This window comes from Lepisosteus platostomus, chromosome 13 (assembly GCF_059453375.1).
Source record: "Lepisosteus platostomus isolate fLepPlt1 chromosome 13, fLepPlt1.hap1, whole genome shotgun sequence".
NCBI lineage: Eukaryota > Metazoa > Chordata > Actinopteri > Semionotiformes > Lepisosteidae > Lepisosteus > Lepisosteus platostomus.
Genome location: NC_142623.1, coordinates 9,276,362 through 9,303,721, shown reverse-complemented (window position 1 = coordinate 9,303,721; position 27,360 = coordinate 9,276,362). Strand labels below are relative to the sequence as shown.

At 38.6% G+C, this 27,360-nt stretch overlaps 1 protein-coding gene and 1 long non-coding RNA gene across 3 annotated transcripts; one reads left to right on the top strand and one right to left on the bottom strand.

Moving 5' to 3' along the window:
* Positions 1-1,070: 1,070 nt before the first annotated feature.
* On the top strand, positions 1,071-27,136 carry LOC148649847 (cytochrome P450 2K1-like). Of its 2 annotated transcripts, XM_088603039.1 has the most exons (10): positions 1,071-1,469; positions 17,206-17,303; positions 19,111-19,273; positions 19,831-19,980; positions 20,353-20,513; positions 21,719-21,895; positions 22,518-22,659; positions 23,712-23,899; positions 24,260-24,401; positions 26,110-27,136. In XM_088603039.1, exons 2-10 carry the CDS (start codon positions 17,274-17,276, stop codon positions 26,292-26,294), a joined length of 1,338 nt encoding a protein of 445 aa, XP_088459165.1. In that variant the 5' UTR covers positions 1,071-1,469; positions 17,206-17,273; the 3' UTR covers positions 26,295-27,136. The 2 variants fall into 2 exon arrangements, with proteins under 2 accessions (XP_088459165.1, XP_088459164.1); XM_088603038.1 differs by lacking the exon at positions 1,071-1,469 and having other exon boundaries at positions 16,551-17,303.
* LOC148649848 (uncharacterized) lies at positions 18,313-21,722 on the bottom strand. The gene is made up of 2 exons (XR_015925946.1): positions 21,496-21,722; positions 18,313-19,220 (listed from the first exon to the last, which is right to left on the bottom strand). It is a non-coding gene; the product is annotated as an uncharacterized LOC148649848 (long non-coding RNA).
* Positions 27,137-27,360: the final 224 nt, after the last annotated feature.

Sequence of the window (27,360 nt, the reverse complement as noted above, 5' to 3'; positions counted from 1 at the left end):
ACACATTTTCCCTCTATGTAGCATATTTTCTTGGCACTACCTCAAAGCACGTCTAAAAGTCTGAATTCAATACAGAACATCACAAGAGCAACAAAACACATAAAAAAAATATTTTGAGTAAAAGCAACAATGGAATAAAATGTAAATAAACCTAGTCTCCCACATGTGAACCTACAGTCATGTGCAGTCTTTCCACAAAAGAAAAAAACTCACAGGTTGAGACAGCAAGCCTTTTGGGAACAGATCTGAACATTGCAAGAAGGTAAGCATCAGTGAGGACTATCAAACTCTATGAGTATAGAACCCAGCTACTGTACAGTCCATAATTTAATGTGCTCTCCCCGATATCAGTATTGTTTAAAAGACGACCTTGCCCACTGGTAATCCAGTTTCGCGTTCTGATCTTTCCGGCTCACAGTCTGTTGGACAAAACTGCTTCTGAGCACAAAGATCATGGTCCTATAGTCCCATATTTTATACCATTACATTTAGCTTGTACATCATGGAGTGAAATGGCAACCTTCCAATTAAAGATTCTAATTACGTGAAATACCTGACCCAACAGTATCGATTTATGGCAGCACAAGAGCAGAAGTGTTCTTAGTGTTGTAATAATATAAAACAGCAACTGTCACTTTTTTTGGCTGCTTCCGATCAAGGCCTTTTAAAGGCTCTGTAGCAGTAAAATAACTGGTGCGGAATGATGAAAAACACAAACACAACCATCCCACAAGCTGAAGCTCCTGAAAATCCTATTAGACAACCAAAGATCTTCACACTCAATCACAGCCAGAATTTCATCTTCGAAATTCCTGCATATTAACTACTTCATTACAGACCCACCCATCTCACCCACAGAGAGGAACCTACAGCTATGTGTGATTTTCAACCAGGCAACATTGACCTCTGCAGACATCCCAGATCCCTTCCAATCCTGCCTTCCCCTTCTTCAACCATTAATTGCGCAATAAAGATTTCACTGAGAACGCTGTGTACAATTCCAGTCATCACATTACAAAAACAAACTGTTAAGAAATCAGTCCAGAATAAAGCAACCAGATACATTCTGGAGCTGAAAGGAATGTCTTGCACTGACAGGCTAAAACAGCAGAACATTTTTAGTCTCAAACTAAAAAAAGAACCCAAACGGAACCTGATCAAAGTATTAATAATTTCTCAAAGGCATTGATAATGTCCATGCAGTAAAAATTGTTTAAAAATTAAACAGCGAAGCAGAGGATAGAAGTGGAAACTATGTGGATATGCATTTAAAAATGAGAATAGGAGGCATTTCATTACACAAAGAGTTGTGGGAGTATGGAACAAGCTGCCCAGCCTTGTTGTTGAAACTGAAATTGTGTCATCTTCTGAGGCTTCCTGTTTGTAACATTCTAATGTTCTTCCCTAGTCAATACCAAGCTGCAACAATTTCGCAAGGTAATACAAGGCACTGCAAGGTCAAGACACAGGTACAGTAACTTTGTACTGTTGTGTATGCTGTACATATCTGTTAACAACGTCTTTTTGAAAGACCGTCTTTCTAAAACGATATTTTAGATCAATTCATTAGAGAGATTCATTAAGTCAGACTCCTTCTAAAAGTATTTGCTGCAAACTGTAGAAAATCCATATTGCTATTAAAAAACGGTGATCAGAATTTTCTATTTAGGGAGAATATGTCTGCCTTGTTTAGAGCAAAGATGCATAAAATGACTACTTGTCTTCGCATTAAATTGATAGATGCTGTGTTTAAAGCCCTTTCGTATGAGGACGTTGTGTTGCTACCAGAACAGTATCTGAACCGGGGCATTTCAATTAGCAGAGACGCATACTGTCTACTTATTTCACTTGTTTCTCAACAGCAGTTGTACCCAGTCAATTAAAGCCAAAGACAGGTTATCTGCTGAAAGGAAAATATGTGTTATTATTTTTTTAAAAGCAGCTATTTCAAGCCACTGTTAGACAGTGGCTATAAAAACGGAATGACAGCAGCAGCGGTCTTAAAGTTATTTTTGCACATCTCTAGTTTAATTGTCCCCCTTGTTGAGAGTGGGGTAAGGAAATGTTGGGAAAAAAACGCCCGACTAAGTTATAAGGAAACAGCGCTGGTAATGTTTTTCCTCTGTCTTACACTCTACTTTAATTTCGAAACTAACTTTAGCTTTGCCTTTATTGTGTTCCATCAATGTGTCACTCGCAGCCGCACATACTAATTACTGCACCTCGCACGCCCGAGACTAAAGAATAAGATCGTTTCAAGTGCTGAAGTTCTTCAAATCAAAAGGATGAGTTAATAACGCTCCCACGCGTACACACGTAATACCATTTTGAGATGCGAATGCAGATATGGGGACTAAATAATCACTTTCAAGTTTTTGATTTTGTTTGGTTTTACAACGAAGGTAGTAGTTTAACGTCTACACGAAAACAAACCCAAACCCACGCCTAGAAGAAATAACTTGCACAGAAAAGAGGAATTAATCAGATACCGTTTAGAGCATTGTCATACAGTACCTGCATCACTGCGACGATGTGCTCCGACTGGTTTGACTGCGATTTGACATCTTCTGCTTAAAGCTGTGAAACTTTGCTGTAGGCTACAACGAAGTTCAATTACAACCTGCAGAGTCAGCTCAGGAACAGTAAATACAGCTTTACTCTTGCGGTTGCTCCTTTCCAACCAAACAGCATGATTACGTTACAGTGACATAAGCTCCAAAAACAAAATATTAGCTTCAGAAATAATTTCTCTGTCTGACACCTGGGACTGATGGGATTCAGAACGGCTGGCTCACACATCTACCGTACGGAGCGCATCCATAGCTGAAGCCTAGCAGACGGAACAGCCCGTCGCATAAATCGGCAAGTCAGTGTAAAATGATACTGTATCCTTGTTATTGATCACTGCATCTGTTACACTTCCTCGGAAAGCATAAAACCATATTCCCCCACGTAGTCGTAGCAGATGCGGTGCAAAACAAAACGTAAAAAATAAACAGAATTTAGGAAAAGTCTCGGGAATGCTGGCGCTGTGTCTGTCGAGTCGCCTGTACTGTGGCACATAAAGTGTGAGTCACACACTGTTCCCATAAAACAGGTAGGGCAAAGGCCAGCAAAAACTACTACATCTATGCGAATTCACTTCGTGTTCCCATTTCAAATGTTGCAAGCGGCGTGCAGTGTCCTTGGAACAGGTTTGTTACGCCTCTGTATCTGTGTATTTCCAAAGTCCAGATACAAAAAGATTCTCGTTGCTCCCTTGCCGTGAGGTACATGTATGTAGTACAAAGCACTTCGCTATTAATCATAATATTGTGCAGCAGATCAGATTTAATCCTGAGCACCGTAATGGGGAAAGCATAAAGCGACAAACATGAGCCCCTTCATAGCTTTAACCTCTCACCCCTTGTCCTCTAACCTCCTGCGGGCACCGGCAAGAGGAGGCACCCCGTTTCTCCTTCCATGTATTTGATTACTTCATATGCCCAGATCGCCCCATAATCCTGGGAATGAATGTGGAATATGGTCCATTTTTCACATCCACAACATTCCAACGCGGGCCCGCCCACTCGTAATTCTGATTGGTCGACAGTGTGCAATATGCCTGTTCTGCAATCGTATTTAAAGTGAACAGCCACTGGCTAGGAATGTGTGCAGCCGGTGCTGTTTGTCTACCTGTGTCTGAATGCTACATTTTGTATCGCTCTTTAAGTGGTGAACCGAGCGGCACCATCATTTTAAAGGGGTGAAGGTTATTGCCAGGTTACTTCACGATATAATGTCGATATAAGATCTCAAGAATTCTCGACGTTCCGGTGATTTCGGTTGTGCTCTCGTTTTCTCTTTGATTTTCATAAGCGAGACTCTCTAGTGAGACGTTGACTGTTTGCAATGCATCAACAGTCGTGTATTTTCCACCTATCGATTTCCGTTTTTACCGAGACCGCCTTTCTTTCTCTCAGGGGACAACGCACTTGCTGTCGTTTGATGTAGGACAGTGGTGAAGTCCAAGAAAAGTAAAACAAAAAACAACAATTGAGTGGCTAATTACTGCAATATAACAAAAACAACATGAATGGTGTTATGATTAACAGATATAATAATAAAGCTTACAGACAATTGGTAGACAGAACTGAAAATACCAACACCTTGCTAGCAAAAAGGGAGAAAGGGCTATAAATTAGAAACCGATGGTACTGAATACGTTAGGAAAGACGAAACTACTGTACAACAGTTGACTATTAAGAAGATTATAAAAAGCATAACATCGACGGGAGGGCACAGTGCATGTTAAATTCAGAGAGGGTGAATGTGTCCATGGTTTAAATGTGAACAAAGGAAGGGCAGCGGGGGCATCATCGTAAACAGAGACCACCTTAAATGAGTTCAAGACAAAAGTGAAAGTCTCAAAAAGTAATGTGAGCGTTTAGACCTACATGAAAACGGGCGGCAAAGACAAAGGCAATGGTAAAAAAAGGAGCAGTATAAAGGTCTCTTTACTGTTTAAAACAGTAGGTAGCGTCTCTCTACAAAATTAAAAAAAAAAGTTCAACAAAGAAACCCTTTACGGGTGGGGTTACATCAAATGCTTGAGTGTCCGTGCTCGTTTGACAGGTGCATCACACAGATACAGTAGGGCTTGCCTGGAGATCCTGCACTGAATCTTCACCCAAAGGACATCCTTCAGTTTTTGACATCATTAGCCTTTATCTCTGCCGTGTACGTTTTCCTTAAAGTTTTAATTAAATATGAAGAAAGTCGTTATAGGAAAAAAACACCTCCTGAGATTTGTGTAGCATAGAGCTAAAGTAAATTCAATTAATTAATTTGTTTTTTAATCTAAGTATTAAAATACTACGTGTCCTTATAAAGTATGTTCTGTTACACACATGCCCAATGTGTGTATCTTTTGCTTGTTCTGTAGTGTTGTGCAGTACTGTACTGGGGGTTCATAATCATAACAATTAATTTTGATGCTTTACGCTGTACACTGCAAGGGACCATTTAGACGGGATCTTGGTTTAGTGTCCCATCTGGAGGACATCACCTGCTACAGCACAGGATCCCTGATTACCATACAGGGGCATTTGAAATTCTACTCCATTGGGAAGAATGCCACCTACTGGTCAGTCAGCCAATAAGTATTTATAGAGCACAGTATCAAACTTCTCTCCAAACCGATATTTCCCCATTTCACCTCTAAAGGACGTGATCTTTCTGATCTCTCTGTCTGCATCCTCACACAAAGGTTTCAGGGACTGCTATGGCAGAAAGACATCCAAAACCAAAATTATCCTTTAACTTGGATCACACCTTCCCCCTTCTCTCCAAAACAGACTAATCTCTGTGAAGCGACAATCGTGCGCGCTACCTGCTTCGAAACAAACGAGAAAATAATATTATACTATAATAATAGTATATCGGTTGTTTTATGAGATCCGAAACATAATTATTCCCTTCATTACAATGTTAAGTGTGAACAAGGAGCAGTGCACTAACGCAATGGAGCTTTTCGCATCATCTGAACACAATACACTTTCACTCTTTCTCCATGTCTATACCTCAGCATAGTCTAAGAAAGGAAATCGAACACACTGATTTAGCCGAAAATGTCACCTCCAGGACCGTCTCACATCTTCCTTTTGGAGCTTGGCTTCTTCTCTGGCACCAATTCAGCTGGAAGGTGTGATAAATCCACACGTCAGGACACTGACCTGCAGGTTCATTATCAACCTGAGAATCTGCGGCAACGTTTTCCCGCACTATCAAGAGAATGTTACTACAACTACATTGTTGTGGTCTTCGACGGTTAATTTGACCGAGAACAATATTTAAGATAGCTCGGAAAAGGTGGCTTTATTTATTAGTGAAACTAAGAAATTAAAATTCCTAATCAGTCAGATACAGGTAATAAAATCATACAATATCAGTTAACAATGTGCTTTACTGATAACATTTAGTGATTTTTATTCTACTATAATATCCTGGGTTTCTGCACCCAAATAACATAAAAAAATACTGACTAGCATTAAGTAAAAACCCTAATTTTGAAAATTTAAAAGGTAAATATCACTTGTTACAGGTAGTTTGTTTGACAAGTAACTAAAAATACATTGTACATAAGTTACGTATTAAAGTAATATTTAAGAATATATATATATATTAGTGCTACAGTGTTTTAACTGCAAATAATTTATGAAAAGTGAGGAATATGGAAAATAGGAAAAGTGCAGAATTTTCAATTCCCTTTTCACATCACTTGCAAATCTTCCCTCACAAAAAAAAATCTAACTAAAAGTAAAATACATAATACACAAAAAAGAGCCTAGTAAAATATTAATTACATCTACCAAGTCTCTAGGAAACAAAACGTTTTATCTTTAACATACAGTATCATTTCATTCTGATATCTTCCTTGGAAATAACCTCAAACAAATTTCAAATAATGCATTGCTTCATTGTTCTGACCTCCACAAAATCTCCTGTATCATATTGCATGAGAAAGATATAAAGAGTGTGTGGTCTATGTTGAGTTCCTGGATGGTTTTTCCGTGTTATGGGTCCAGTGACACCATCCTCCTAGATTTGCTGTCCAGGAAAGTCAAGCATCCTAGCATATTACTGTAATAGGGAGAGGGATATGAGCCATAAATAGAAATGCCACTTCTTTTGAAGCATCACAGATTTTATTTTTCATTCTAACCAAGCTCCGAATCTTTAACATCTTGGAGAATCTTAAAAATAATGGCTTCATTTGCTTCAGCCACAAGACCAGGCATGACGATCCCCACAATGTGAGCTCGCACTGTAGTTGGTGCCATCATGCACATGCTATAACCAACCAGCAGAGGTCATCAGTGCCAGCTAATTAGAATACAGGCAAAAGAAAGACATCCTTTCAATCCATTAGTTTTCACCATTCATTTATGTGTGCAGCAAACTGGAGTCTATCACAGCAGGCAGAAAGTGCAAGGTCAGGCTATAGCAGAGCTACTAAAGAAATCACCCACAGACATGGGGAGAACATGCAAAATCCACACAGAAGCACCCTGTCCACACTTGAATCGCTGAATTACTTTTGCTAAACAGGATGCATGCGCTGTACAAAATCTTACCTATTTTGTGCACTTTTAAGATGTGCCAGTTTGGAATCAAGCACAGTTCTGCTGCTGTTAGAATCAGAACGATTTTTATAAAAAGCCAATATGGAAAGACTGGAGTGTGTACAAGAGAGATGTTAGGCCTTCAAACAGGAATTAAGCATATCAAACGCATTCCTTTTACTCTGCTGGTGATTTATGTTAGTGTTCAATGCCCATTTTGTAGAAGATCATGTCTAAAAACTGCTATAGTAGTTCTATCACAGAACTACATAATGCATTCCATGGGAAATATTGTACAGCCAGGACAGTGAGTACAGTTAATGTACAGCATGTACAGCACATTGAAAACACTGATTTTATACTTTATATATCTCATACAAGTCTGGAATTTCAATATTCTCTAAAATCGTGCTGTGATGTGTATATTACAAAGATAGAAATGGAGATTTCGGAGAGTAAAATACTGCCTCCGTGCAGTTTACTCTTTTTTTTCTGTTCCAGCATCGCCATCTAGTGATCGGTATGTACAGAACAGACAACATCATGCATTTAATTACCAGTGACAACGGTTACAGCAGATCTGCGTTCAGCAATGATGAAGTTCTTTCAAATATTGAGTTGTATTTCCGAGAAAATGTTTGTGAACCCTTTAGGTTTATTTGTATTGTGGTATATTTTAGATCTAAAACATAATTACATTTAATAAAAATGAAAGTGGAGGCTTTGCATAGGTTGGGGATCTCAGCCACAGCTGATGGGGGGCATGGTGCCCTCTGAATTTGTGTTCCATCCAAGTTCACAGTTATACAGTGGGTGCAATTATTTCATTGCATAACACTGGTAAGTACAATATAACAAGGTTGTAAACAGTTTTATCAGTTATTGTACCTTTTATGGAGAGTGAACAAGTCTAAAGTAAGTTAGGATGAATCCTATTCTTATTTTACTAAGATAATGATTATATAAATTGTTTACTTTATTAGTCAGGTTAAAAAACTGACTTCCAGCCCTCTAGAAATTGAGCTTGATAACCCTGGAGTAATTCAGGTGGGTAGCTGCGTCAGCATGCGTAGGCTGCAAAAGAACAAGTAATGGATTATTCCATGCTGAAAAGAGAAGAAAGAAAACACAATGTTTCGGCTGTGGAGCTTTCTTCAGGTGTGAGGAAGACAGGGCAGTAAGCAAAGGTAATGTAGTGGGAAGAGCAGGAGGCGAGAGCAGGGGACGGACAGGGTGGCCAATCAGGTAGTGTGAAGTCAGGGTAGGTGAAGAGAGGTGGGAAATGAAACCTACAATAAATAGAGAGAATTAGAAGAAAATGAGTCTGTCGTTGACAGAAGGGGAAAGGTGTGATTCTAGCTGCAGGATAATCTTAGTTTCTGTAGCCTTTCTGATGTGGGAGTTAGGAAAACCAGCTTTGAGAACGAAGACGGAGAGATTAGTGTGATCGTGGCTGTCAGAGATGAAATGAGAAACAACAAACCTGGGGTAAACTGTTGATGCACAAAACATACATTGCAACTCTTTGATTGTTTCTAAGATGTCTAAGACAGTTGCTTAGCAGTGCATCGCAGTGTCCCAGGGAAGCTGGAGTATATCTCGTCAAGTAACAGACACCAAACAGGGTACAACCTGGACAGGACACCAGTCCATCACAGGTGCACACACTCACACCCAGGGCCAGTTTTTCCAGATGCCAAACCTTCCAGTATAATTTTGGACGGTGGGAGGAAAACCAAACAAACACTGGGAGAACAACAAACAAACCAAACAAACACCCTGCAGTTACAGTAGTACCCCAGGACCAGAACTGCACCCAGGATACCAGCGCAATGGTGCTTATAAAGTTCATTGTAATATTATACAGGTACTGACTGTGTCAAGTTCTGCGTTACATGAGCTACCTAGTTAGTCATTCTGAGAATACTTTTGCAACCTAAAGTTGTCTCCCCACTAGTTAATGTATTGCATATGCTGACTGTACATTCAGTAAGGGTCTGAGCACTAACGTAAGAGTTGGAACAATAACCTGAGCACATTCGCTGTGATATCAGTGGAAAACAGTGCTGTCGTAAAATTCATCTTTAAGGCTGATAACACTGACATAGAAAGATAAGCTTTGGATTAGAACATGGAATACCGTTGCTCTGATGAATCTGATGAATTGATACATTTCCTCATGTGCCATCTGGGGTCAGAAAGGGTGTATTGACTTTAACATAGAGGTAGCAGTAATGAGATGTTACATTTCTCAGTAAAATAAAGCACTTTACTGTAATTATTTCGCTTTCCTGTCTTACTAGGGAAGCTTTAAATTCTTTTTGGAATCCAATATTAATTTGTGTTGCTCCTTATTTAAAATTCCTTAATTATTATTTAAAATATCTCTAATGAGCCCATCAATTTGCACATGCAGTGTATGTAGCCAGGGCCATTCCCACTTTGCCTGCAGAAGAATTAGTATCAGCACTAATGTAGCTCACCTGATGCATAATTAGTTATAAAGGATACTGTGACACTTCGAATCCAGTATGACCTGAACAAATCAAGCCCAACCAATCTTATTGGTGCTTTACGGAAAGTACACCTCCATTTGGGTATTCCTGTTTGCCATTCAATGATATTAAATCATGATTAAGGACATCAAAACCAAAAAAGCCTGGACTGATGAGCTCAGTCTGTACTATTAGCAATAGCCTTTACCAGTTGAGTATTTTTTTGCCATGGAATTTACTAATTTTAACATTAATTTAATCATGTCCACATCATTTCCGGCCTTCCTGCTGAATGAATACAGCATCTGGCTCCATAGCTTAATTCCTGCTCCCCAAGAACCGCAGACTTACACTTCCTTATCATACCTATACCAGACCACAGATCACTGCCCGGTCAAGTATATGCTTGGTAGGCTCCTAGATTGTGGAACTTTGTTTCAGGGAGTACATACAGTACTCCACTCTTAGCTCAAGCTTTCTTGTACCTAGCCTGATTGTATTATCAAACAAACTCTCCAACTCATCCAGACCTCTACTGCTCTCCTCTTCTGAATGCTCTTTAAAGGCTATCTGCCTTAGCTCACTCCAATAATGATATGAGGCTTGTTCTTTCTCTGCACTTTCTTCACCACCCTGTCCCCTCTCATCTCTAGTCCTTCATTTCTCTCTTCTTCTGCTGGTCAGTTGGTTATTCCTGGTCCTTTTTTTCTTGGACCTTGTGTTGTTCAATCTCCTCCCTGCAATGAAGGACCCAGATATCAGGAAACATTAGGACAGAGCTACTTTGTGGTCCATCCTCAGGGTCACCAGTTTAAACTACCTTTAGATTGTATGATCTATCACTGTCATTTTAGCTACTCACTGTAATAGTATTGTGTATTGCATTACATTCATTTAAGTTACAGCAGACTGCTTTCTAAGTCAAGTGTAATTACTTCTTTGTATTATCAGTTTTGTTCCTTGTATTGGACAAATAATTGTGTAATGTTATTGTATATTGACTGTGTCTTACCCCTCTTTATTGATTGCAAGTAACCTTTCATAAAGGTGTCTGCGAAATACATGAATAAAAATGTGCAGAGGTTTCTTCTCTTAGAAGCAATTCAAACAACGTATGCACCTTATTTGTAAGCATTATTTGATCATATAATTTTCTAGCTCCATTACAAACAATACTGTCGAAAATGCACAGATGCTGTTTTCTGAATGTGTTGAATTCCTGCTCTTTATATCTATGTATTGTGAACTATTATCTTGGTGATTTTAATCTATATTGTTATATGCACCTTTATTTGCATTTGACAGCTGTTCTGCAAAAACAGGAGTCTGATAAAAAATTTAAAATACCAAATGACTGCAATTTTTTGTTTTGCCTATTCAGTGACAGGCATTCAGAACAACATGCTGACAAATGTTTAACTTGTACCTGAGTAACACCTGGCTTATACCACCACCTTTGTACATCATAACAAACCTTGGCGGTTATCTTTGACATTTTATCTTAGTTTGTAGAAGTGAGACAGTAGTTGCTTTTGGCAGGGTACATAACTCTTTTATATAGTGAGCTAATCAGATGAATGGAAAAGGGAATCATTTCTTGGCATAAACTCTACTGCAAAAGGTCATGCACCTGACTCTCAAGACCTTTCAGGTACCTGGCACAACAAGTAAAACTGGCACAGAATGAGCTCAGCTTTTCTGCTTCATATCAATCATTAAGCTGTTTAGACTATGCTATTGAGATTTGACCAAAGTTTGTCTTCCCCAGTTAAAGTAACAAAAGTTAGCTTTTGCAAAGTTATCACAATGTCAGAATGTCCTTCTCCTAACCTTGTTTAAATAGTATCAGAATTTTTTCTATATGAAGTTCATTAGTATACTTATGGTGAACATTATTATGGAGGGTTGCCCTTACCCTTACAAAGAATACATCATCTTGCAAATGTATTCAGGCCCTTGATATTGTTACAGCTTAGGGTGACTGAGAAGTGTCTCTTAGATTCTAGATAAAGTTTGTGGCACTGGGAAAAGTAAATACTTCTACCTTCAAAGGAGAGAGGATGTTTGCTGAGGTCTGGGGCATCCCTTGAGCAGAAACATAGTTTAACTAGGGAAGTTGTGGATTAATGATTGCAAAAGAGGAAAAGCAGGAGGAGAGGAAGAAAAAAGAAACAAGGAGAGCAGGGAGAGGAGAGAGAAGTCTGGAGGAGTTGGGACTTGCAACTTGGGGGTTGGGACTTGAAGCTTGTAGGTGCGAGCCCCTACTTCTTGATCGTCCAAACCAAACCTGACTGGAGCTCAGTATTTGAACCTTATTAGAGCATGCTATTCTGTGTTTCTGGAGCAGTTGGGTTTCCCTGGTTAAAGATACCTCAGTTTGAAACGTCTTTCCTGATTAGGGTGCATTTTATGGAAATGGATATACTGTAGGCTACCATTTATTTTGTGGCATCCAGGGTGCAGAGATAAAGATTTAACTGCAGGTTACTTTTTATTTAGTTAGAAGGCAGTTCATCTCTGGTGTGGCCACTGTAGGTATATTAAGAGTTTAGTGCTTAGTAGCAGTCTGGGGATTTCTGGGTGACCAAAATGTTAGGCCTCTGAAACGCCTTGTTTGTAAATACTGTATATAATGTAACTTTGTGGGTTGTATGTTTTGTGTCTTGTGTAGTTTATTGTAATAAATATTTGTTTTAACCAAGTGTGCCTGGATTATTACTCCTCTCGACTAAGTTGTGCCAGAGAATAAATAATTCTCGTGCCTCTAGTTATACCAGTCGCCCGGGTATATCGTTAGAAATCACGTACAAGTTGGGGGTTATGAATAATTATTTCACTTATTGACTTAACCGCTCGGTCAGTTCCTGATTTTCAGCAGTTTCGTAACACCCCATTGGTAATAACATGAACTTCTATTTTGTGAAACTGCAAAATGATGCATACAACTTTAAAGACGTAATGTTTTCTTTAAAATCTGAGATCTCAAATTCAAAACTCCTAAGACTGAGATATGTTACAGGAAATGTCAGCGAAAAAGAAAAAAAAAAGAAATATGCTGATTGCGTAGGTGTTCAGATCTCAATATTCGATTCGCAGTAAGGTTCATGTTAGGACTTTGACTGGGCCATTCTGGAACAATTGCTTTGCTATAGCTAAACCAAATAGCTGTAGCTTTGGCCTTGTGCTTTGGATCAATGTTCCAGTTTTTAAACCTTTAGCAGACTGAAACTGAACCTGGATTTCTGTAGACAAATTATTTTAGGGTGAGCTTTTGAAGGTTTAGTTAATAGGTGGGCAATCCTAGTCCTGGGGGGTGTTTTGCCATGGCCAGATGGGAAATAGCTAGCAGCATTTCGAGGAAGAAAGAAATCGATTTACATGATTCAGGCTTGTTTATTGTAGAGATTGTACACTTAATACAAGAAAGGTTAACGGAGCTTTTTGTGTATTTGTCCATTTTCAAAGTTTATTGAATACAGCTTCATATTATTTCTGGTGAAATGATGTAGCCCAGAACTTACACTGTGTTAATTGTAAAGTTAATCAATATTATCAGTACTTTTATCCATTCATTATCAGAAAACTGGTTGCTCCTGGTAAACACCTTGTAACCTGGAGTCCATCCTGGAAGCAAGCAGGACTGCACCTAAAACAAGATGCCAGTTCAAATACATGGTCAGTTTACAAAGACTGATTGGACTAATGGAGGAAAACCTGAATACCCGGAGAAAGCCATCACACCCACACACTGAGTCTGGATGTAGCGTGAAGCTGATGTAAGACTGTAACTGAAAAGGGAAATGTGTATCTGATGTTGCTGTGGCAACTGTGACCTTAAGCCATCTTGGATGCTCGGGGTGAACTGGATGTTAGCGCGGGGAAATACTAATTTAAGTTGTTGTGTTATGATGGCAGAGCAATAAATGTTCATGTCTGTTTGGCACATCAGTCCCCTCGTTGTTTTCATCCTGTCCCGGTCCCCAGTGGATATCACTGCTTCAGGTCTCTTGTACACGCCTACTCTAGCAACATTCAGCAACTCGAATGAACAGGAAGTGTTTGTAGACAGCTGAATTTCAGTAAAAGGCCTTCAGTGACAGCAGTAGAGCATGAAGAACAGAAGAACATTAAGCAGAAACACATGCTTGGTTATTTCATCAATCATACTTATAATTTCTAGAATATTCTCTTGAATTTGTAAGGACTTTTTGGGGGGATTGCAGATAGCCTCCACTGATCCCTACGTTTTAAAAATCTAAGATTACTAACCATCATTGCCTTTCATTTATACTCTTGTAAATGGTCATTCCTGCAGTTTTTTTCCTTGTTAACTTTTTTTTTAGTCAAAGAAAATTGCTTTGAGATGCAAGCTTTTTGAGGGAGCTACATAAAATCTAAACTATTTCTTTACTGTAATTAAAAAACAAATCATTTTTGTTTCTTTAATATAATCGTACAGTATATTTAACCATAATCACGGACAAAACCATAATTTTTCCACCATCTCAAGTGGCGTAACATACAATGTTGACGTCATGAAAACGGCACCAGACTTAATGTGTGGCAGGTCATTGTGCAGCAGGACAATGACCTGAAACATACTGCACGCTTTACACAGGAGTTCATCAGACAGAAAAAGAGGAACATTGTAAACTGGCCAAGTCAATCAACAGATCCGAATCCAGCATTGAGCATGTATTTCATTTGTTCAAAGGAGACTGAAGGCAATAAGCACAACCAACAGGACACAGCTAAAAGAGGCTGAAGTTAAAGCCTGGCGAAACTCAAGTCTCAGGTGATGAAACAGAGAGTCTGGTAATGCCAATGAGATGGAGGCTTGATGCAGTTATTGTATGCAAGGGATTTGCAAAATACTGACTTTTAGACTTCTTTAATTTGCTTTAAGTATCCAAATACTTATGGTCACCTTAATTTGGGGGGACTGAACACAACATATGCTTTGGTTGAAAAATTATCAATTATGTTTGCAAAATATATCCTAATAATAAAAGGTGACCTTCTGAAATCTGACTCAGAATAAGTTGTTTTATGTGAAATTCCAATTTCTTGTGTATACAACAGGAAACCCCAATTTTAGATTTTTGTCCCAATACTTTTGGAGGGCACTACATGTACTGTATACTGCGGTCAAGAGATTTGGGCACGAAAAAACATTTTGTGTTATGTGAATGCAGTTCTGTCCCACCACATATGGTTGTGCCCATAGCTTTTATCAGAAATGAGGAACACACCCAAGAGCTTAGTACACAGGCATAAAACATTAACTTTCAAAATTAATAGTGTTAAATCTAGATCAGGGCTTCACTAGAAATTTTCAACAGGAACAAAATAGAAAGTGACCCCTAAAGGTGTTGGAATAGTTGTCAATTAAACTGCACCAAACCACAATCTGCTATAATCAGGGCTTGTAAAAGTCATGTAATGAGACAAACTAGTGAACAAAAGCAGCACAGTGGAAAGGGTCAAAGATACAATCTTGGCATGTATATCTCTGGTGTCCTAGTAAGTTCCACTGGGTTAGAAGTCTGCTTGTCTGCTTGTATTTATGATGCCTGCATTATCTTTGGTATTAGATACAATAACACGCTTGTCATTCAGTCCATTTTTGAATCTAAAAAGTTCGATGTTACAATGAATACTAGTAATGTCACCACTGTTGCAGGTGGTGAGGACCAGGCTGATGTGTTGAAACCATGATCCCATCTAAACAAATAATTATTGCTGCAAGCAGAAAGCCTGATTGGGATCTCAAAGATGAAAAAATTGCTGTTGGATAAAGAGCAGACATTCAAATTAAATGATAGGTTTGGGTGAATGTGATTCAAAAGAAGATACAGGAGGAATTAAAGAAGCTTAAAAATAACTTATGAATCCAAGGTGGAGAAATGAATGAATGCGTAGTAGGTGTTATTTGGGATCAAAACCATAATTGGCACACACCCTACTATTTAAATGAACTGAATTGTTTTTTTGCACAGTATGAGATTAGCAAATCAGCAAAAAAAAACATTTTTATCAATGTTGGTGTTTCTCCCTTTACTATAAGATCTGAACAAGTGGGGCGTGTGTTTTTGCAAATAAATACTCAGAAATCAATGTGCCCTGACAATCTGGAAATATCATGAAAAACTATTTTGGAAACTTTTCCAGAAGTCACTGGACACACTTACAGTTCCAACATTGTGAAAGACATCTGCAATTATACCAATACCTTAAAAAGCAAAACCTGTTGAATAAAAAGATTTCTGCCCACTAACATTAACTTCAGTCACAAGGTTGAAGATGCGACTGTGACCTTGTTAAATCAAGTGTACAAGCATTTAGAAACTCCGTCATCCTATGTATCTCTTTTTTTTTTTGCTGACTTTTCATTGGAATCTAACATTTAACAGGCACAAAGGTTGGTAGGGGAGCGTTTGGACATGTGGGTACATCATATACTTGCTCAATGGATAACAATTTTCCCATGTTAGTATAAGCTAGCTTGGGGAAGTCTCTCACCATCAGCACCAGCGCAGGGGGACCCCAGAGCTGTGTGCTGTCCTCACTGCAGTTCACATTGTGCACAAATGATTGTGTAAGACACTAGGACAACTGTTTGAGTATCAAGTTTGAGGATGATGCTGCCTTGATTGGAATTTTGGATGATGACGAATATTATTACAGATGTGAGATAAAGCTTTCTAATAATTGATCTAAGGATAACTCACTCTCTTAAACACAAACAAAACAAAGGAAATAACTATTTCAGAAAGATGTTCTATTCCTATGATCCCTATAACTGTGAATAGAATGGAAATTGAATGAGTAATTGAATATAAATACCTTGGGATGATTATTGATTGTAAATTAATTTGGACGACCAATACAGAGGCAAGATATTTGAAGGTGCAACAAAGGTTTACAGTATTTATTAATAATAATAATTAATAGTATTGGCTGGGCGACACCCGAAGAAGGCTCCACAGCCGAAACTAGAGGTTTGCGACAACCAGGAGACTCACAGTACTTTTACAAAGTTCATGATTTTGTGCTTAATTCATAAATTGTAAAGTTCTTCTATTTTGGCAATGACTTTATTTTGTTACCAAGATCTAATAAAAAGTCTGAAAATTTGGGACAACATTTCTTCCTTGAGGTATTTTAGAAGGTTGCGTACATGTTATATACATTGTTCATAAATTCCTACATCATCCGTCACAGTTCAATCAGAAAATATGGGACAGAGATCAGGTTATTTGAGTTTGAGGTTTATATTACTGTTACTGGCAGCATGCCTGCTTTGTAGGTAAAAGGGTGCACACCGAAACAACCTTTGCCTCAATCTTGCTGAGAACAGCAGTGCTCTAGTCCTGTCCTGTCTATGACATTGAAAGATGTAACTTACGTACAGTATATAAGCATTCACACCTCATCAGTGTATATATATATCAGTGAGAGACTGAAACTCCAGTAATTCGGAACAGGCAGAGAACAGTAAACCATGTCAGTAATTACACAGCTATTGTCCGACACCACCACGGTGTGTGTAGTTTTCATTACAACGTTAGTTGTCTTTTTCTACTTGTTTTTCAAACCCTCCAAAGCATCTTCCTATAAATTTCCCCCCGGGCCACGACCCTGGCCGATCATCGGGAATCTCAATGTACTGGACATGCAGAAACCACAGGAGACTTTCTGTAAGGTGAGTGACAGCAATTATCCGGAGTGCCTGAGAATTGAAGGGATCCGCATTATGATTAATAAAATAGTCTCTTTATATGTACTGTATATATTTATATGGCTAGTCTGGGTTGTTGGAACAGGCGACCTCTTGTATGTTCATAACACTTGGAAAAAGATCATTGAATTAATTTAATGCATTATATTTATTTCACCAGGTAAGTAAACTGATTTTCATTTTCAGTGATAAACAGGAAACCCATTTATAGAGTAGGGTATTTAACTTTTAGTCAAGGGAAGAGCAGCAATGTCCCCTTGAAGTCTGAACCCACAACCTTTCTTTCCAGAGTTTTAACTGCTACTCCAGGTTGCTGCCTAAGAAAACCAGCTGAGTTCTTTAATCATGCAGTTTTATCTGTAGACATGTAAAAATTATTATTTTATACTACTGTATATTGTATATAATGTAAATGTGAAAACTAATCATTAATCCAAATAAATATCCAATTTCACTAACTACTTAATTTTGCAACGCACCTGTAGAACAGGAATAACAGTCTTTTAAAGATAATGCCTATGTAAATGAGCAAAATAAATGGCTCAGGAAAAGGTCTACATGTTTTGATTTTTCCTGACATCTGTTAATGTCTAAACTGACAGGTCAGAGGGCTGTGTATCTGTATTGCATCATAAACCTTCACAGAAGTGTAATGAGCCAGAATGTCCTGTTAATTGTATCCCTCTGTATGGTTCCTGGTGCTTAGAGAGTAGACTTTTTGCAAGAATAGTTACTCCAGGTTGCTGCCTTAGAAAATCAGCTCTGAGTCCAGTATTGCTGTTTTGAGATACATGTAAAAATCTGTGTTTTTTTGTTGTTGAATTATATAGTACATAAATGTGAAAATAATCTTTAACCTAAATACTTATCCCAAACTATTTAATTTTGCATCTGTGGAAATGGAAGAAATCGCTTAAAGATAAAGACAATTCGAAAGAGCAATATAAATGGTTCAGAAAAAGATTGATACAGGTTTTGATTTTTCCAGCAAACATCTTTTAATGTGTAAACTGACAGGTCAGACGGCTGTGTATCAGCATTGCATTACAAATCTTTACAGCAGTGATACGGGCCAGAATATCCTGTTAATTGTATCCTTCTGTATGGTTCCAGGTGCTTGGACAGAAGCCTTTTCACAAAAATAGTTTAGACTAGTTATAGCACAGGAGGCACCAATCAAAGAGTGAAGTTTCTGAGAAATACATGTACTGTACACAATAGTTGGTGGGACAATACAGTATATAAGACCTGGTAAGACTTGAAGATCCAGCTTTTAGCTCAATTAGCAATGAAAAAGGTGAAAGGATTACAATCCTCATACAGCATAATTACTTAACAGTCTGAAATGTGAGACACAGTCATCTTGGCATCATTTTGGTAGTTTTTTTTAATTTAATCTGTGTATATACTGAACAGTACCCTGGAAGACCAAATACTGTCATTCCCCTAATTAAGTTATAGACTCCCAGTTACAATCATTAATTGGCATGAGAACGCAGACTCTTTCCTACTTCCTACTTTCCTGCAGTCAGTCAATTTGTCAGTCGTGGTGACCCAGCTCTTGCTAGAATGCCTGTCTTTTCACTAAAAATCAAGAATTACAGAAGAAAGTTTTGTTTCTTAGGCATAAACCTGTCTGTTCATACTTTAGGTCTCTGGAGCTACTGTATTATGTGGGTGCCAATAGAAAATTTCCTTGCAATCAAAATCCTGTTGATGTAGTCTGTGTGCACCACCTCAGTCTTCTCTTCTCCTCTGTTTCCCTCTTCAGCTGTCAGAGCAGTACGGCGATGTTTTCACTTTCCACATGGGCACACGGAAGTTTGTAGTCCTGACTGGATATCAGACAGTGAAGGAAGCCTTGGTGGACCAGGCAGATGACTTTGGAGGAAGGGGCCTAACAAATACCTCACAATTAATTTCAAAGGAAAAAGGTAAAAAATAAGTAAACTCACTCTAGTGCCTGAACTTTAATATTTAATGCGAGGGGAAGCTCTGTGGTACACTGGTTAGTATTACTGCCTAGCACCATGGGGCCCTGGGTCCAATTCTGGACCTGAGGTGTTGTCTGCATGGAATTTGTATGTTCTCCCTGTGTTTGTGTGGGTTTCCTCTGGATGCTCTGGACAGTGAATTGGCTTCTGGGTAAATTGGTTCGCATGAGTGAGTGTCTGTGTTTGCCTTTTGATTAACTGGCGTCCCATCGAGGGTGTATCCTGTCTTGCACCTGTAGCTTGGTGGGGTAGGCTCTGACTCCTCTGCAAGTCTGAACTGCATGAAGTGGTTAGAAACTGGATGGATGGAAGGTTCAGCTTGTTGTCAATATTGTTGACAATCTCCAAATCAGAAATGTAAAGTTGCTGTACATCACATTCCCCTTCTTCTACATGTGGATATAGCCTGATTAAAATATAAGCAGAAAATATAATTTCCTGAGGAATAAGTGACAGAAAACAGACCATTCAAAGTTTCTGTCATCTTTCATTTCGAGGTATTGTATCTGCGAATGGTGAGTCATGGAAGACGCTGCGTCGGTTTACTCTCTCCACCTTGCGGGACTTTGGCATGGGCAAGAGAACCATTGAGGACAGGATCGTGGAGGAGTCCAAAATGCTGATAGAAGTCTTTGAGTCCTTCAAAGGTACCCATCAAATAGTAAATCCTCCTTTTCTTCAACATGACTTGCAAAGAGAGATAAGGGTGAGGTATGCATCTGCTCCTACTTAGTGCAAATTCACAAAACTGGGCTTTGCTCTCTTAACTGAAAGTTGGAGGACAAAGAATTGTGACATTAGAATGACTATTGATCAGGTTTTTCATTGCATTAATAGACTGCTATTGAACAGTGATTAGGACTAGCATCACTGAAAACAACAGATGTGTGAAGAGCAGTGTCACCTTACTGCGCAAGCAAGTTGGCTTGTTTCTACATCACTGAGCAACTCATATCTAGCACTTGCTTTTGATCTTGACCCATGTGATGATGCAAGTCTTTTGTTTTACTTCCTCCAAGGTCAACCGTTTGAGCCTACTATCCACATCAACTCCGCAGTGTCCAACATCATATGCACCATTGTGTTTGGGGATCGCTTTGAGTATGACAACCTCCGGTTTCTTCGGCTCCAGAAGGTTGTGAGCGACAGCGTTAAAATAATAGCCTCCCCACAAATGCAGGTATGGGACTGCATCGGCTGGGTGGACAGGATATCATCATTTTTCTGTCAATTCTTGCAGTGAAATTACCTTTCTAAATAAGAATTTGGTCTTGTTTTACTATGTTAAGAAAAATAACCTAGTCTCATTCATATAATTGTTTCTTCTTTTTTGAGTATATGATATACTTTCATATGTATTTTAAAATAAGCTTATTACAGTATGTAGGTATAGTACTCGTTATTGTGTGTTTCCTGTTTATCTTGTTTGTAGCCACAAAGGGTTGTTGAAGAAATTGTCTATAATTATCTTTTCACACAGTTTTTGCTCAAGTAGTTTGTGGTATTGGACACCTAAATCCCCAACAATCATTTAGCACTTATGCATGTTATTTAATGTAATGTTTAACACGCATGCAGAATAATCAGATAGTGAAATAATCTAAAAGCACACTAGCCAGCTGTAAGACTGTTCCAGTTTGATTAAGTCATTTTATGTTTCATAGAAGCTCTGGCAGTATCATAAGACAAGACTGAAAACATCCTCCAAAAGAGACACTTTTTAAACAGTATAGATTTGTCTTCAATCATTATAAAGACCTTGTTGGTTATGGACATTTCAAACAGTTCTCGTCATGGTCATGTTCATAGATGAATAGAACACAAGCAAAGAGCTCATGGAACATTTCTTGGCACTGGTCTAAAAGTGAGAGGAACACAAAACTGTAACACAAACGGTCAGACTGAAATACTGTAGCATCAGAGACACATCTCCAAGCAGCCAATCCACACACCCACTACACCAAAAAGACATAACCAATACATCTGTGATTTTTAACACTCTTGAGCTCTGTTACCCCAGCAGATATCCATCATGCTATATATTTTAATCAGTAAAACAAGCCTTCCAAGAATAGAAAAAGTCACACTTTGACTTCAGGAACAGAGAGCAAAAGTGCTTATTCTCAAAAACAATGTCTATTCGTTTTCAACATTTTACTCACCATTACAATTGGTAATCCTGTTGGGGGCTGGCGTTTCAGAACTGCTGGTCCTGTGGTCCTGCTTCACAAAGCTCATCACCTTTTTGATCCTATTTTCAGTTGGAAAAAACTCCAAACAAGTTTTCTGTTAAACTTTGTTTTATGTGTTCTTTATACAAAGGTCACCTTTGATTTACTTGTAATCTTCACTGCACTCATCCTGTCCTTTCATTCTTTTTTACAGCTGTTCAATGTCTTCCCCTTCTTAGGCTTTTTTTTAAGCGATTTTAAGAAACTTTCAAGTTATGCAAAAGAGAATCAGTCTTTCTTCAGGAATCTGTTCAAGGAGCGCAAAAAGGCCGTTGACCCTAATGACATGAGGAGCTTCATCGATTCCTTCATAGTGAAGCAACGCGAGGAGGTGATGTTCTTCTGACAGTATTTTGTGAGCTGTGAATCACTGTTTCTGTCTGCAGCTCTTGGGAAAGTAATGTACATAAGACTCATGTAAAGAATATCTGCTGTTTTCCATCAACCCATTTTCTAACTGCTTCTTCAAATTCAGGGTCACAGCTGAACCTATCCCATCAAGCAATGGGTACAGAACATCCTGATCTGGATGCGAATATATCACAGAGCAGACAGAGAAGATCACTGTAACTATAGACACATAGGGCCAATTTTACCAGTTAGCCAATTGTGGTAGGAAACCAGAGCCCCAGGAGCAAACCTACATGAACATGGGGAGAACATACAAACACCAAAATGATAGCACCTAGGTCCAGAATTAAACTCTTGGCCCCCAAGGCTGAGAGGCAGCAACACTAACCACTTCTCCACTGTGCCACCTGTCTGTTATTTTGTTTTAAATCTTTACAACTGAGATAAGCATTTCAATGAATTCTCTTTGCATTAGATAAAACGCCATTTTCCAGTGTACAGGAACCTAATTTTCAGTTAGATTGGTGTTTTCTCTGTTGCTAGTGGGTCTATTTTGTACAGCGATAGTAGCATGATCTCTGTAACAATATTTCTTGTTATAGGAAGCTAAAAACTCCCATACGTATTTCGACGAGGAGAACATGGTAGTCACATCATCCAGCTTGTTTGGGGCTGGAACAGAAACCACATCCACCACCCTGCGCTGGGGCCTTCTGCTGATGATGAGGTACCCTCACATTCAGGGTGGGTATCTCACTGTCCTTCTAATAAGAATAACTAAATAGAATCATAAGGATAAACAGACTATAATAATGATTCAAATGTTTTCTTACCTAAAACAAAGTTTTGAGAAAATTGCATTCACTGTGTTATTCAAAAGCAGGTCTCAACGATATACTGTATTTGCCGCTGTATATCCTAGTCTATATTTCAGCTCTCTGTGTGCAATGATCCAAGACAAACATCTAGAAAAACTGGGGTTTCTAATCCAAAATATGTGTTAATTACAGTCCCTTTAAACCTGAGTGCTATAAAAGAACATTCAACAGGAAAAACACATGACCCAGTATGATTTGCTTTTAGTGGGAAAAACAAGTGGGTAAAAAGTACTTTTACTTATGTTCAAATCAGCATAGAGGACAAATTCCAGAAACTCACTTGAGATGACACTTGTGCCATGGATTGGGTATCTGTCCACACGATCAATTCTTCCTCAGACGTATATCAACCACTGTCCGAGAGATGCGTACTTATAAACCATCCACACCTTTTCAGTATCTAGAAAGGAACACAAGAAAAAAGAATTTCATATCAGAAGTGGCAAGTATATGTTGCTTAGGCATTGAACATAAGGCTTTAAATGAATATTTCATCCCCTGTAGCAGCACTTAATACATGATAAATTAATGATTAATAGACGAACATGAACACTATACTTTTGTACAGCATTCCCATAATATTGCTTTATACTGGGTTTCTGTTTATTTATAATGGTGTCTGACTTTTTAGAGCTGTAGGAATTAAGAAACGTCAAATCAAGCATATAGTCTAGAAAACAAAAGGGTTCAATAATTCACAACATTGAAAACATGTGTTGAAATGAAGTGACATGGGGGTTATCCAGGAAATGAAACTAAACACCCCCAGAGTGCGAGTTCTAACTTTCAAAACAGTAAAATATATGCACTGTGCAAATAATTGGGCCATTAGAAAATATGTGTAAACAAGCTCACACTATTTCTAACTCCTCAGGACTGTCACCCAAATATGCTTAATTTATCTGATCTCCACCACAGACAAAGTGAAAGCAGAGATTGAGAGAGTGATTGGGAGAGAGCGCCCTCCAATGTCTGAAGACCGGAAGAGCATGCCCTACACTGACGCAGTGCTACATGAAATCCAGAGGTTTGGAAATGTGGCGCCCCTGAATTCGCTGCACGAGACCACAGTGGACACCACCTTCAGGGGCTACAAGATCCCAAAGGTGAACCTCTCTGTCACACCCCTCACTCTTACTCCCACCCAGAGACAGACCTCACAGGGTCACAGTGGGAACATGTGAAAAAGTGAATAGGGCCTAGTGTATCTTACAGCCTCTTGAAGCATCAACACTATGTCTATAGTGGACATTAGGCTAGGAAATTCTCAATTAATCTGGGAAAACAAGATGCTAACTGATAATATTAATATCTGTTCTCTCTTGCAGCTTTTAAAACTTGAATTAGTTAAAAACTTTTTCAAATTTGATAATGATGCCAGAAAAGGCAACTGAATCAAAGAGGTTTTATGTAGAACACACATCATCTAATACTTTACACATTAACCTGCTGTCTGTCTTCCTCAGGGCACCCCTGTCATTCCACTGCTCACTTCTGTGCTGTTCGACAAGACGCAGTGGGACACGCCCTTTGAGTTCAACCCTGGCCACTTCCTGGATGCTCAGGGAAATTTTGTGAAGAAAGAAGCCTTCATGCCCTTTTCAGCAGGTCTGTGTCACATTTGTAGCCTGATCATTTTCTTATTTCATTTCATTAACCTGGTTCATTTTCCTGCCAGGACTCCTGGGAGGCTGCTCATCACTTCAATGTACAGAAAGCATACGGGCCTGTTCTTTGCTCTTGTATGAGTCTGAAGGCCAGAATGATGTGCTCTGTTGGATGCACTCCTCCTAGTTTGTTTTTCTAAGAGCATGGACACCCAAGTACCAGTGCTTACAGTCTCCTCCAGTTCGTTTCTATAATCAACTCCTTAATTATATAATTGAGTTAATTATAAATGGACCAACTAATTAAGTCTGTTACCAGCACTGGAACCTGCATACTCTGTTGCAATTGTTCTGTGTGTTTGCTATCAGAACAGTACCTCATCGGGAATATGGGACCTTTTTAATTTTAATCTATCCTTGCAAACTCTCTGTAATGTATCTTCTGTCCTTTCCAGTTTTGCTGAGCTCTTGTCATCCACAAGTGATTTTGCAAATGAAATGAAATGTTTGATCTGACACACATTGACTAGAAATATACAATACGCATTACAGATGGACTTTAAAGTGTAGCCTAATCTTGACTCTATTTGAACTGTTCTCAAATCCAAAAAAAAAACAACTTTTGGAGCACCTTTGTTTTCATACATGTGTAACAGACTAAGTGCCATTAAAGAATTAAGATAATTATTATAAAATGGTGAATGTGGCCCATCAGATTATCGAACGTGGTCTCACAGAGCTTAAACAACTCTGTGAGGACCGTTGCTGGGATAGAATTCTGGCCATCACAGGGGCCAGTCACTACCCCAGGCATGAGCTCTTCACCCTTCAATAAAGTTCAAGTTCAAGTTTCAATTAACACTGCTTCATGGAAATAGCCACATTCTACTGTCCTGAAAACTCAGTGACATACATGTAATCTTATTTTGATAAAGCTATGCTTCATTTCCCTCATATTTTCTTAACTGGAATTGTATATACATATAGGGAGATAACAGATTTAGCATGTCATTGCTGAAGTCCCAGTTCACATTTAAATTTTTTTCTACAGGACATACAAATAAACCTGGGAAAAAGATGTATTTGCAGGTTTCTCAAGATTATAATTTCAGTTACCCATTGAGAACACACAGCAGGTCTCCCTGTTTCCAAATGAATGCTTCATCTTTCTTTGCTTCTCACTGTAAAGATCCCTGTTTTATTAGATTAAGCCTGCTTGCTTTACAGATTTTACAACTAAAACAAAACATAAAGTAGAGCTGCAACATATATGGATGATCAATTTGCAGGCTGCTAATCTATGTTTTCATATTCATACCATATATACGTACGAACATGCAAGAATATGACAAGTGTTTTAGATTCTGGTAATGCTTGTTGCAAATTTGTAAATATTCCAGATTGGAGGAGGTCATTCACACTAACAAGTTCTTTGATTCATCCTGCCAAACTGATCCCACAGTCTCTTCCACTCGTTTCCTGAAGATGTGTTTATTCACTGACTGTTTTTTTACAACCTGTCCACACTGTCTCGATGAGAACATCGACTAACCTGTCTAAATTCTTTCTGCAGGTGGTTTCTTTATGTTTGAGTACCAAGTTACATGACAGTGTGGTGTCCATCTCCAGGTCCACCTGTTATCTCCTGGTGATATACCTGTGTATAGATCCCATTTCTAGATCAATCTGCTTTGTGGTGTGCCCTGCAGGTCGGAGGGTTTGTCTGGGCGAGACTCTAGCCAAGATGGAGCTCTTCCTGTTCTTCACTGCCCTCCTCCAGAAGTTCACCTTCCATCTGCCCCCTGGTATCCGGCCTGAGGACCTGAATATGGAACCAGTCCTCGGCTCTACTGCATCTCCACATTCCTACAAGCTCTGTGCTGTCAGCCACTGATGGTCAAGGCTTTCTTTCAGTCTGTGTCAGCCTCCTCTTCCACACTGAGGCCACAGCAGCCTGTTGTGTCTCAGTCTCATCTCACTGAAATGGGATTTCAGAGTTTACACCTTGAGATTTACACAGCTACTGATGATGTGGGATCTCGCATGGTTCATATCTAGCTTTAAACAGTGAGTAGAGTCCTAGAACAAAAACATAAGAACCAATGTGATTAATTAAACTTTGTAATGGTGACCTGATTTGATATACGTTAGAGTTTCAAGATATTTTATGGAATTCATAAATCAACATTTTATACATTAAATTCTCAGACCATTCCAGACAATTCACACAGCAAAGAAAAACAAGAAGGCATTATGTTTATCAGTACATTTGAATGGAATCATGACCTATTTTACAGGCCTGTGCTGTTAATGCACAGATTCAATATTTAAAGTGAAACAGACATATTTAAATGCCCCTTCTTGAGAACTTAATACTGGAGTAGTGGCAGTCATTCCTGCTCCACAGACCTCTTGTATTCACTTCAGAGAAAATAAGAAAGTAAATGTAGCTTACAATTCTTGATGAATTGACAGATGGAGGAAAAGCATGACCTCCATGCCCATGAGTGAATATCAGTGAACAAGTCACAAGTAAGGTCTTGATATCTTGCATGTCAGTATAAAAGCATGTACACTGCAATTGTGCTTTAACTTTACAATGTTAAAATATTTTATAAGACTCTACTAAAAGGGAATTATTGACCTAAATATTATAACTTGATATGGACTAAACTGGTTGATCATCATTACTTCATTAATGTGCTTAACTTTTTAATAAACTTCTCAAAATCTCAATCTGGGATTTTTTTGTACAGCATGTTGTCAGAGCAAAACAAAGGAAAGTTTTGCTTCATTTTTATTTTGATTGTCCTTTTTCTTTGCTTAAAACTTCCTTTTCCAATAAAATACAACAATGCTGAATAACAATACCTCATCTAACAAACTAAACATGATCAACATCACCAGCTCAAAGAATCAAAAAAAAGTGAGCTAACAGTTTGCAATAACTCAAATAGTAA

Excerpts from the sequence above, each read along its gene's own strand:
- LOC148649847 (XM_088603038.1), top strand. The coding sequence starts at position 17,103 with ATGTCAGTAATTACACAGCTATTGTCCGACACCACCACGGTGTGTGTA. Across the intron at positions 19,274-19,830 it reads ATTAATTTCAAAGGAAAAAG|GTATTGTATCTGCGAATGGT; the intron begins GTAAAAAATAAG and ends TTTCATTTCGAG. Across the intron at positions 23,900-24,259 it reads GGGGCTACAAGATCCCAAAG|GGCACCCCTGTCATTCCACT; the intron begins GTGAACCTCTCT and ends TGTCTTCCTCAG.